Raw genomic sequence first — 12293 nt, 5'->3', positions numbered from 1 at the left:
CTTAGTTGTCGATGGGCCGTAAAACTCAAACGAACAAACCTTTTGGCCCCGCGCCTAATTCTCCGGGGGTCAACCGTTTAATTTTTACAATTTTTAAACTATACCATTGCATTATGAGTGCTCTCCCATACCTAGTTTCTTAGAAGAAGTCTTTTTAAATGGAAATAATTCTATTGACCCCCTTTGACCTCGCCCCTCACCCCCGAGGATTCAGCCCCATCATTCGTACAATTTGGAATTCCCATCCTAGAAGGATGCTACCATTGCAATATGAGTGCTCTCCCAAGAGAGAAGAAGTCATTTATATGAAAATTGTCAAATTGACCCCACCCCTCAGGCCCCGGGGGGTCAGCCCCATTAATTGTACAATTTTGAATCCCCACCCTATAAGGATGCTATCATTGCATTATGAGCACTCTAGATCTCCCATGCTCAGTTGCAGAGAAGAAGTCATTTATATTGAAATATCCCAATTGACTCCTTTTGACCTAGCACCTCAGGCCCCTGGGGATCACCCCAATCATTTGTACAATTTTGAATCCAAACCCTATAGCGATGCTACCATTTCATTATTGGTTGCATCCAATGTTCAGTTGCAGAGAAGTCGTTTATATGGAAATAGCAAAAATACCCCTTTTGGTCCCGCCCCTCAGGCCCTGGGGGTCAGCCCCATCATTTGTACAATTTTCAGTCAGTAACCCATAAGGATACTACCAGTCAAATTTTGTTGAATACCGACCAGCGGTTATGGAGAAAGGTAGATTGTTGACGGACGCAACGGTATGGCATAAGCTCACCTTGGTCCTTGAGCTAAGAATGATGACAATAATTCACTTTTGTGTTATGTTTTATTTGTATGATCACATACAAGAAACAAGGATAGGTTTGGCATATGGGATAGGCAGTGTTTGAAGACAATATTGAATTAATGACGGGAACGAAATGGTTTGCAAGAGATGTCGGATCCATCATTGTGTGTGTAGTAATTTCGTCCACACAACACAATACATGCATGCATAGACGAAATGTCAAAACAAAATCCGTCTGAATGTTCGTCCTAGAATGGGCACTAAGTAAGCCGGACCTACAGCAGATGGAAAAGACCAAGTTCTGATATATGCGATATTTTAAAAATGTTCATCCTACTAACAGTCGTTTAAGGACGTCTACCATATTTGCAACGTGATGCATGTTTTGGGAAACTGTAGTGTTCAAGTTGGGTCTCTTTGTACAAGTAGACCTCTTGCCAATAACCACAAATTACCTCACCCGGTCATATTGTACTGACAATGTACGTGAGAAATACAAAGGTGCGGTTATCGATTTGGTTGGAATCTTCTTTTTGGAAAGTTTACAAATTAGTAATAGCATAACAAAAATGAATTTCAAATAAATCGTGATATGTTAACTTGTTTCCAGGTTGTTCAACCATATGCTCAAGGCGGGTTTTCTCGTTACCATGGAAGCTTTACACATGACCTAGTTATGCGAAGGATAGCTAGGTTAATATGTCACAAACGGTGATATTTAGACAAAATGGGATGGGGAAAATGGACACTGTTGCTTTCTAACACATTTTATATGTGCATATATAAGTAAGGAATGAAACCATAGGGAAGAGTGTTAATTGGAAATATAGGTTTTCTGTCAATATTTTACAACAATAGCTTTTTTTTCTCCCCAACGCTTATTACGCTCCCGTTTACACGGTTTCATGCCGGCCGGCAGGATGCGTCCCAAATACAGGAAATTGATACAACTTGGATGAATTGACGTTGTCCTTTCGGGTTGTTATCCGGTCGGAAGCATATATATATATAGCCTGAATTCAGAATATCACCTAGAATATCAGAATATCATAAAGCATACGTTACGTCGTGTGTACTATATTCTCTCTATGGTTAAGTTCTGGTTTTTTGAAATTAATTAGGTATGAACATTAATGATCAACATTTCTGATATTGTGCCTGGACCAAAATTTTGGGAAATTAAGAGTCGCATGTAAAAACCATAGGTTAAAAAAATGTTCATGAATTTGTTTTTATATCATTATATTTGAAAGATACCAAATTGATGCTGTATGGGATTTTAATAAAGCGCTCCACTTACGGGACGGTGGTTTTTCACTGGATCCTCCGGCTTTCCTCTTTTTCCTCATCATACAAATCGGTATCCTTAAATGACCGCGACTGTTAATAGAACGTTACACAAATCAACCAAACCAAAAGATTGTAATGGGGTGTTACAGGTTTTTTTTATCATATTAACGATAAATAACTTCCATATTAACAAAGTGAGGTGATGACTCGTTGCAGATTTTAAAAATTATGTGATATAAAACTATTTCAGTTACCCTTAATCAGTCCAATATAAAAAAAATATACACTGAGTGGCAATATACTTGTACTTCTTAAGTCCTAAAAACCAAAAAGAGCCATTCTTTATAAGTTTGAAGGATACTCTCTTACTGCTCTCTCTAAAATCGGTAACAATAATTAAGGTTTAGAGCGCTTACGTCTTTTCCCCAATTAAAACATTGTATGGTTTGTTTCTGTTTTTAAATTGCATCCCTTGAACAAACAAAAGCGTTAAATGTAAAAGTATAATGTCAAATGTATATATCTTTATAGGCTTTACAGTGTAATACTTAATGCTACCGTCACGGACTGTTTGAACATATGAATTTACGTAATATGTCAAAAGTGTATACATTCAAACTGTAATATGTAATGCTACCATCATAGAATAGTGTGTTTTTTAGATATGAATCTAAATACTAATTGATTTTGACCGAATTAAGTTTCATGCCAACATCAGCTTTAAGAAATCAATTCTGTCCTCATGTATGCCAGTCGTAGCGACATTTATATAAATTATCACTGACGGTAGTGACCGCTGAAATCATTTATATGAATTACATGAGGACGGAAAGGGGGGCTGGTAAAAATAGCTCTTACACATCCATTAAAAGTCAGATATTGGCGTGAATCCTAATCATCGACTGACACGTGGTTTGATTGAAGAATATTGAATAAAATTTCGGAGGTTTGCTAATAAAGATATATCAACAAATAGAGAAAAAAATGGATTTTTTGTATTTATTTTTGTTTAACATTGTATAAATTGCATTTCGAGTATTTTACGGAGGAACATAATTTTGAAAGTTTAAAAGTACTTCGAAATCTGGCTCTACAACACGTATCACTTTTATGAAGTGGGATAAAATGCAATGAAACAGCAGTTTGTGATGATCCGAAAATAGAATGAAAACATCCTTTATTTAGGTTAAAGTAACATTTCCTGCGAATTTCACTGTAACGATCGATATGGCGCTTAAACATTTGATATCTGAACATGGACAATTTGAACTTGATGACTTAGTTCCCCATAAGTATATGTCGGCCTATAAGAAAGCCGAAATCTAGGGATCATATATTCCTCGCTTTGAATAAAGCGCCTTCAATCACCGCCATGTTCAGTATCTTCGTGTGTTGTCGGAACTCCGCATCGCATCACGTGACTGACGTCGACACGACCTGCACGTGGTGAGCCATGTAACTATCGTAAGCGCACATGTGTTTGTTTACGTTTTCCCTCTGGCTAATATGAGTAAATAATGCAGGTATATACATGTATGTCCACAGAGTGAGTATTTGAACCATCTAATTCAAACATTCATTGTCATTGCCGTAAAATATTGTGTGTGTCAAATATTGTAATGTGCGAGCATAATTTTCTTTGTAGAACCAGTCTGCTGAGGTCGACCACAGGTTTTGTTTTTGATTTTTTTGACATTTTCACTTGGTTTCGCAACTATCGTGTTCCTTCAAAGATTGTCGCGACGATGATCGGAAGATTTCAGAATGATTCGGCATCTTTCGAGCCTATTTTTCACGTGTACACGTTAAAAAGATATTTTTTTTTACTTTTATAATTAAAAATACTTCCAGTGTTCTTCCAGTGTTGCAACTTCAAAAAAAGTGGTAAAATTAGAAAGTTTAAACCTCAGACAGACTGAGAAAAATGGGTATAACGCTTTTTAACAGTTTTCACTACGACAAAAAGAGCGAAAGTTATAGACCATACAACTTCAATATAAAAGAAACAAAGAACCATGTGGTTACCATACCTTAAAGCAAACTTTTGTTTCTCATTTGATTGATCTGATCCATTTTCTTTTATAGAAACATCGACAACAGCCCGAAATGTCTAAAGATTAATTCCATCAAATTAGAAAATGATTGCAACCATCATCAAATAGTATAACCTTGAATATTGAAATTGTTTACTGATTAAAAACATCTCCAAATTTTTGCATGATTTCTATTTATTCAATATGATATATGTTGTAGTCCATATCTAAAACCCATCATATTCAAATAACGATTGATTACTTCCTTTTAAGGTACGTGTATACAAAAAGAGTATTAGAAATGCGTAACCTTAATTTCAATATACTATAGAGGATCGGACAACATCCCATGGCCATTAGGGGTCATGTTCTGGTGAACTTTCAAATTGTCCAATCAGATATCTTGAAGGGGGTGAAATAGTTTACAATATATGTTAAAATAATTTTTGTGTATGAAGTCATCTCGCCCAAAGAGCAAAACATATCTACATGATTATGTGTGCTTTGACGAAATGTCGTTTCCAGTTAATGTAGCACTTGAACTGACATGTACAGGGTGACCTTTTTTAATGTAATATAATGAAATATTTAATATAATAAACGTTCTACATTTAAGTACGGCATTCCATGTATGTGGTGTGTTGTGTTTGTGAAGTGCGTGTTTCGTGAGACATCGCAGTATAATCGCGTTGTGTTTTCTTCAAATAAAGGAAATCTGGCCCTTTTAATATTACTATATCCTACTTAAGCACAACACAACCCGTTACATTAGACTAACAACGGGCAAACCAGTTGTCAAATTTCCTTTATAGGAGTAGAAACTACCACTTTCATAGACTATGGTGTGTCTCGCAATGGGACAGAACCTAGAGCCGACCTCACAGGGGCGAGCGCTCAACCGAAGTTGAATAGTGAAGAAGAAAGTTACTTTTAAAAAGTAAATAAGATCCTAAAATTAGTCGACTTGTACAACAGGCATAGGAAAAGTTTGTGCCACTATAATGTTATACCTAATAGTATCAACCTTGCTTCCACACTCACACTGTTACTAACATGTATTACATCACTATTATTAAATATCTTTGTTTGAAATAATTTATCTGCGTATGTTCATTCGTGCAACATTATCAGTAAACATTCAACGTTTTCTTTTTCAGTGGAACGGTTTAAAGGTAATTATTTTCACAATTAACTGAATTAGTTTTATCATAATTGGATAAATACTTAATGAGTATATCTATTAAGAAGCAATCTGATGTCATACGTTGATTGAAATCACGACAACATTAAGCATTACATAACTGCATAAAAATGTACAGAACAAACTTTTGATGATGTCTAATAGGCTTTAAAAGCATCTGCCGCCACATTGAAGTATGCAACGTCTTTCAAGTAAAATACACTTTACATATTTAAAAAGTTATTTGTGTTTTTTGGAAAGCTCTGTGTAAAACAGTATGATTTCGACTAGGAAGCTATTGTATTTCATTAAATTTCTAAATACATTGAATGAACGTTCTAGCCGGAAACTTAGCCGTTATTTAGCCTGAAGACCAGATGGAATATTTCTTCCTGGTCGTTAGCATATGCTAAATTTTAACAATTATTTCTAAATTCGTGGCAATGCACATAATATTATAGGCATAACAAGATCATTCTATTTAAATGAAGGGATAGAGCGGTCGTATTCCCTGTCACTCCATATGTACCATGCCTAACACAACGTCAGTGAGATACTGTATACGTGGATATTTTCGCGAGTGTTTAATTTCGCGATTTGCATGCATTGACCATTCGTGGTGTTGTTCTTTTCGTGATAGATACACTTTTAGACTTTAAACAACAAAGTTTATACACGTATCCTTCAGTACATGTTAACTCTTTGACTCGAATGGTTGGATACAATTTTATTTAATTTATTTTTATTTTTACACAAGCATTTCTTTTTAAAATTCGTCTAATGTGTGAATATGAATGTATACATATGATGCTTTAGATCCATAAATGCACCAAAATACCATTCCTATATAAAAGAATTCATTAACTAAATTAACTTCCTATTTTATAAAAGTAATTGTTATGTAATTGTAAACAGGGTCATGTAAGACAGTCTCTAATTTTATATATAATGCATGCGGTTTGTAGCGTGTGTGAAGTGTAGGATGGATGTTTTGGGGGACTGCAGAATATTCGTGTTAATTAATCAAACAAACAAACGTCTTAAAGTTCCAAACATAGTTGTTTGACTTGGTAATTCATCAGGTCACCAGTAACTGAGTTGCTGTCAGAACCAAGTCTCTCACCAACCACAAGTCAGAATCGGAGTATGTTGTTTTATTTGACTTTCTCTTAGAAAAGTGGTAATTATTTGTTCTTATTGCTCTCAGAAGAAACTAAGAAAAGTTCTTCGTCTTTATTTTTTAGAAATCATTTGGAAAGACACACGAGGCCTGATCTTTATAAGGAGTAGCCCATGGCAATGATAAGAGTTCACGGAGAACATAGAAAAGAGTTTAAACATGATAACAACCTTCCGAAACCTCCAATACGTCTTCTCAAAACCGCAAGAAAAAATGAGAATCTGACTGGCGACAATGCTGTATGAGCTAATGAGTGTCTTGTTTCTAGCACACTACCATATAATGCTGTTATTTAAGACAGATATGGGGATAATGAGGTCCTCTAGGCTGGCTAGCTCCTACACACTCTACTGAAGTTACGATATTTATTTCAACATCACATCATCCACTGATACCGAGGACTTTTCGTAGGACGTTAACATCATAACGTATATTGTGAGAATAATAGCTGCGTTAACAGTTTGTATTTTTGTTTTATTATAATTACGTCATATTAATAGCCAGGGTAATGTAAGGACGGCCTCCCATGTATACAGTGGTCTTCGTGTATGAAGTGAGAGGTGCGTGTCTTGGGAGACTGCGGTATATTGGTGCTGTGCCGTCTTATATAGCGAAACTCTTGCCGTATTAAAGTGCTATATTTCTGAAGTATGTCGCTGAACAATTTATGAATAAATATTTATAATCAATGTTAAATTGATATCAAGGGGGACTCAACTCGATTTTTCGATTTTTAAAGGAATCAACACATAATGACTTCAAAGGACAGATAATTTGACAATATTACATTTTGTATCTGCAACCTTTAAACATTAATTTCTGTTGAGAGTTCACCTATAGGAAATGAGTTCAGCAAATGATTTGATGAGTATATTTTCAGACTTTAAACTATATCATTCTTGTTGCCAGGTAACATATAGTAAGTGAAAAAGGTTACTTCTTTTTGCTTGCACTTTCATGTCATAATCTAAATTCAGGAAAAGGAAAAAAACAACATGTCATAATCTAAATTCAGGAAAAGGAAAAAAACAAATCTGCGAATTACAGTTGGTTAAGTAGATGAAGGTCCTGATTACAGTGTCATTTAAAGATGGCCTCCCGTGTATGAACTGTTTTGTGTAAGTGAAGTGCGTGTGTGTGTTTTGGGAGACTGCAGTATGTCTCCAAATTAATAGCTGCCTCATGCCAATTGAAACATATATCATTGATATTCTTTTTCCTGAAAGCTGTAATGATAAAAAGGCTTCAGGCGAACAGATAACAGATAATTTAACGAATTTATTATGTATATTTGCGGGTGTGACTGTACATTTGCAATGGTGGACGCACACTCCACTCGGTCACATTATTCTGACAACGGGCGAACCAGTCGTCCCACTCCTTGAACGTAAAGCAGCGTAAAATTATTCACCACTTTTATATGTTATGTTGTATATTGGCTTATGCGATTAACTATAGACAAGAGCTATAAAGACGGTAATCGAAACTATTTCAGCTGGTTTAACTTTTGATAACTTCGATTGCATGTTAAGTAATACATTTTATTTCAATGGCATTTGAGTTAATTTAGTGAAACTATAATATGGAATCATTCAATCATCCTTTAGAAAGTTGTGAAATATAAATTATATCCAGTCTCGGAGATGTTATTCGTAAATAACTGGAGAAGTAGAACAGCTGTCATTTTGATGTTTGGATATTCATGTGACCGTTCCACTAAACAGTATTATACTGCAGCCGAGTTGCTGTTACAGTCTGTTAAATAACACCAGCGGGTAGTAGTAAGGGATAATTAATCTTCACATCAGCACCTCTTTTGTCTGTTAATTAACCACACTGTATGCGAAAATTACGACTGTGTCAATTTAGACTGACCCGTTTTATCTTGGTTATTTTGAGTGACCTTGAGTTAGACATATAGGTTTTAATTAGTACCATGCTTAAATTAATTTTTTAAATCCCCATTTCACTACTGGGAATCTGAAACTGATTACCACATATGACATCGGAAGTCTGAGTGACCTTGACTTAGACAAAAACATTCATTAGTACAATGCTTAAATGAAATGTTTTAGATTCCATTTGACTATTGGGAAGCTGAAATCGATCAGCACATATGACATTGGGAATTATTTATGAAGAAGATAGGTTTACTCGTACTCCGTCAGCTGGAAAACGTTTACACACTTTATTAATTCTTAATTTACCAATTCACAGCAACACTGGACACGCTACCCTTGTGGGACTAGATCGACACAAGGAAGTGGATATACCATGGAGTTAATAAATTTCACGATATGAGTGGAGTGAAAACAGCTTAAGATAACTGAAGTGTAATATTCATGTCCCTTGAAGACAGTATTTTATTAATTTTTAATTCAATAATTACCTATGCACAAACTCCTTCTAGTTTTATTTGATACAGTACAGTTGGAATATGCTTAAATTATATTTTTAAGAAAATGGGAACACAAAACGCAGGATTGTTTCAAATTCGGCTCAAATATATCCTAATATCAAAATATCTATAAAACACTTGGTTAGTTGGTCGATTCTGTTTAGCAGCTGCAATTGTCTTTCAATCAACTTTCGCATGCAATTTGTGAGTATTGTTAGTGCGGTGAATTTTGGTAGACTGCGGTATATTTATATGTAAAGCTAAGATGCAAATGTTTTTCGGTCAGGACACCCAGTTAAATGTCAAATTTGAGCCTTTGTGAAGGGAGTTGTTAGGTAAAAACCATTTACAAATTAAAACGATAAGGTCACCTTTTACGATCACCGACTAAGAAGCCTCAGGTTGACTCGTTGTCCCTCGGGTTGAGATATCCTTTACTTTTATACTCCGGAGAGAATATCCACAATTTTATCGGTGTGAGATATTTTTTTATCTCATTCTAGGGTTAATACAAGATACAAGAGATATTTGCACGTTCTCATACAGGGTAAGAAAAACCCCATTCATCCTCCTGGTATTTAACAATTAAGAATATTATCCCTCGAGTTGAGATTCTCCTGTATCACCCCAAAGATTATATTAGTCTACATGGCCTATGTAATATGTTATCAATCCATACCAAATATATGTATATATCAGTAACAAACTCTGATTAAATCGTCATTTTTAGTTTAGAATACTATCAAGTAATGAATCAGTATTTCAACTTATAAATGCACACCAAGGACTCGACGATCAATGGAATATTTACAATATTAAACATCCTTCTGATGGGACATATAGCAAATCTAACGATGATCTACAAGATATTGACTCATTTCATATTTGGTTTGATTAACAGTAGAAAACTTTACCTTAGGTCATTTGACTACGCTTCATGTATTAATGTGGCATGAGGGAGTTGGGTGCTCCATATCTAACACAGTTGGTGTAAGATGGGTATTATATTACTTTACAATGGAACTACACTGTATATACGCAATACGCTCTTTTGTCTTTCCATTGGGTTGGTTCCAACATAAGGTCACGGGTCACGAGCTAGTCAATATATAGGAATTGTTATAGATACACATATCCCTAACGTAGACCTAAACATCACACTTTGTTTCATATACATCTATTGTTCGATGATTAATACGTTGTCCATCGACCACGTCGGTCAGGTGCACGTGGCTACCTCAGGCCTGGCGTGAGTCGATTAGTAATAGAAGTACTGATATGTAAATTCCTACATATATAAATAAATGGTCATCCGGAATGTTTTCTAAACTCTCGGGGCATTGTTTATAAAGATATCGTACGACAGAGATAACGGTGAACTTCATAATTTGAATAATGACTATAGAAAAGGCATTAGATATATCAGTAATTAAATCATCAAGGTCCGGTCTAAGTGTACAATTGTATTTGATACAATGAATGACCCTGACGAGAATAGACATAATTATACACAATATAAAACTTGAATTGTCTTTTTTTATTTTCATCTGTTCGATAAGACTTTTGTTCTTGGATACTGGAATATGTGTCTTAATTACGGAATATTCACAACTTTGATTGCACAAAGATAACAAATGGCTAAGCGCGACATTCAATTTCAAATTATTCATTTATTACCCTTTTATGATGCTGCTTTTCCGTATTGTTTCTATTTTGATTTAGAAACGAAAGTAAAAAAAAAATTTTGAGTTTTGAAAAGCTTTGTTTCGGATATGACATCTAGACAATAATTAATGACCATTTCAACACATTTGAATAAAATACGGTGTCCATAACAGTTGCACTGAAACAAAACAGCAATTTTCAAAAAAGGAAAAAAATACCATTCCTTACCTGCCAATAAAAGTTGAATCTGGCGTGTGCTATTTCGCTTCCGTTTTCCGGGCGTGAAGAGTTCCATAATAAAGTAGTGTTTGGTAAATAGGAAATAGAAACCGTCTCGTGGTCGTTATACGATGTCAATGGACTGGCCATTGTCGAAAACATGTTTCAGATTGTTTTTATTCCTTGGAAGCACACCAGTTTACAAAATGATCACTTGCTTTTCCTGACAAAGTTAACAAATCTTAAGGTTCGTGTGGGGAACTTCTAGAAGACTTACTGATAGAGACTTGTCATTTTGTCGCCACATCTTTGTTTTAAACTATATCGGTAATATTTATCCCGTATTCGAACACTGGCATCAATTTAGAATACGTAATCACCAAACAGAATTCATGATGACGAATATCGTCACTTTTCGTCAGGGTCTGCAAACTTGATGCTTATATTTGAAGACCTGACAAATCCCGTCTCGGAAACTTCATAAAACTACTCTTAAGACCATTAAATATTCTCACAATCTTTTAGTTGCACACGTTGAAATTAAATGTGCGCCGCTTACTGAGTCAATGAACATTAGAACATTGCGTTTTTGTACTTCACATTTAAATTGAAACTAAAACGTGAGATATTTGCCATTCACTTAGTGGTGCAACCGGAAATTAGCTTTCCAGACAGATACTAAGTGCCATACTGCGTCCTGTTACTAGAACAAACTCGAGCATTCTGACCAAGACATACCGGATTTTACAAGTATTTTATAAATAATAAATTTCAACTTATTTTATTCTTCAGATTAGAGAAAAAATAATTTGATTCTACTAGATCTATCCCGCGTAATATTGAATTTATAATGCAGTTATTATACTCCGTGAAATTTAAAATCCATAATAGTTCATCTGGCATTTATCCAACACTCTTAGAATGAGAAAACGTATTAAACCTTAATTAAACACACGCGTCGTGAATTAGCGCAAGAAAACATTATTATACTCCTCATACATCTCTGTAATACACACAATTCAATTCATAACTGCAGCTATCCCAGGCGCAGAGTTGATTTTTTCGGATGGTTCACTCCAATCACATCGCATCAGTAATGTGACAGTGTTCGTTGTATCCAACGACGAAGTGCTCTCTCTTGATACACAACTATCAGCACGTGAACAGCATAAAATCAATAGGAGAACTGCTATGGACTGATTGCATCCATGAGTCTATTTTCTCTCCCCTTGTATTAAATGCGGCACTCTATGAAGATGTCTTGTCATTACATGCAATCGTGTGAAAGACCAGGAATTGGCGGGAATCTTATTCAATTAGAAGCTTCATGATAGATACTAATTGGATGCAGACCAGTCAGAATTGGGGGCATTTTCGTGGCGGGGAAACAACTTTACTCACCCATTTGGATTGCAATTCCAAAACGCCTCGGGAAACGCTTCTTTGGCCCAGGATTATTTCCCTAAGTGCTTAACTTATAATTATTATTGAAGTTTTTTTCTGAAGGGTAAAACCCGAA

The 12293-nt window shown here is 35.2% G+C and overlaps 1 protein-coding gene across 1 annotated transcript in view; it reads right to left on the bottom strand.

Moving 5' to 3' along the window:
* LOC138310300 (neuropeptide S receptor-like) overlaps positions 1–11951 on the bottom strand; it is an 81113-nt gene extending 69162 nt beyond the window's left edge. Inside the window, exon 1 of the mRNA XM_069251440.1 lies at positions 10784–11951. Coding sequence (XP_069107541.1) covers positions 10784–10936 — 153 coding nt within the window. The 5' untranslated portion in view covers positions 10937–11951. The remainder of the gene's footprint in view (positions 1–10783) is intronic.
* Between the last annotated feature and the right edge of the window lie 342 nt (positions 11952–12293).

This window comes from Argopecten irradians, chromosome 16 (assembly GCF_041381155.1).
Source record: "Argopecten irradians isolate NY chromosome 16, Ai_NY, whole genome shotgun sequence".
Lineage (NCBI taxonomy): Eukaryota > Metazoa > Mollusca > Bivalvia > Pectinida > Pectinidae > Argopecten > Argopecten irradians.
This window is presented reverse-complemented; position numbering and strand designations above follow the sequence as displayed.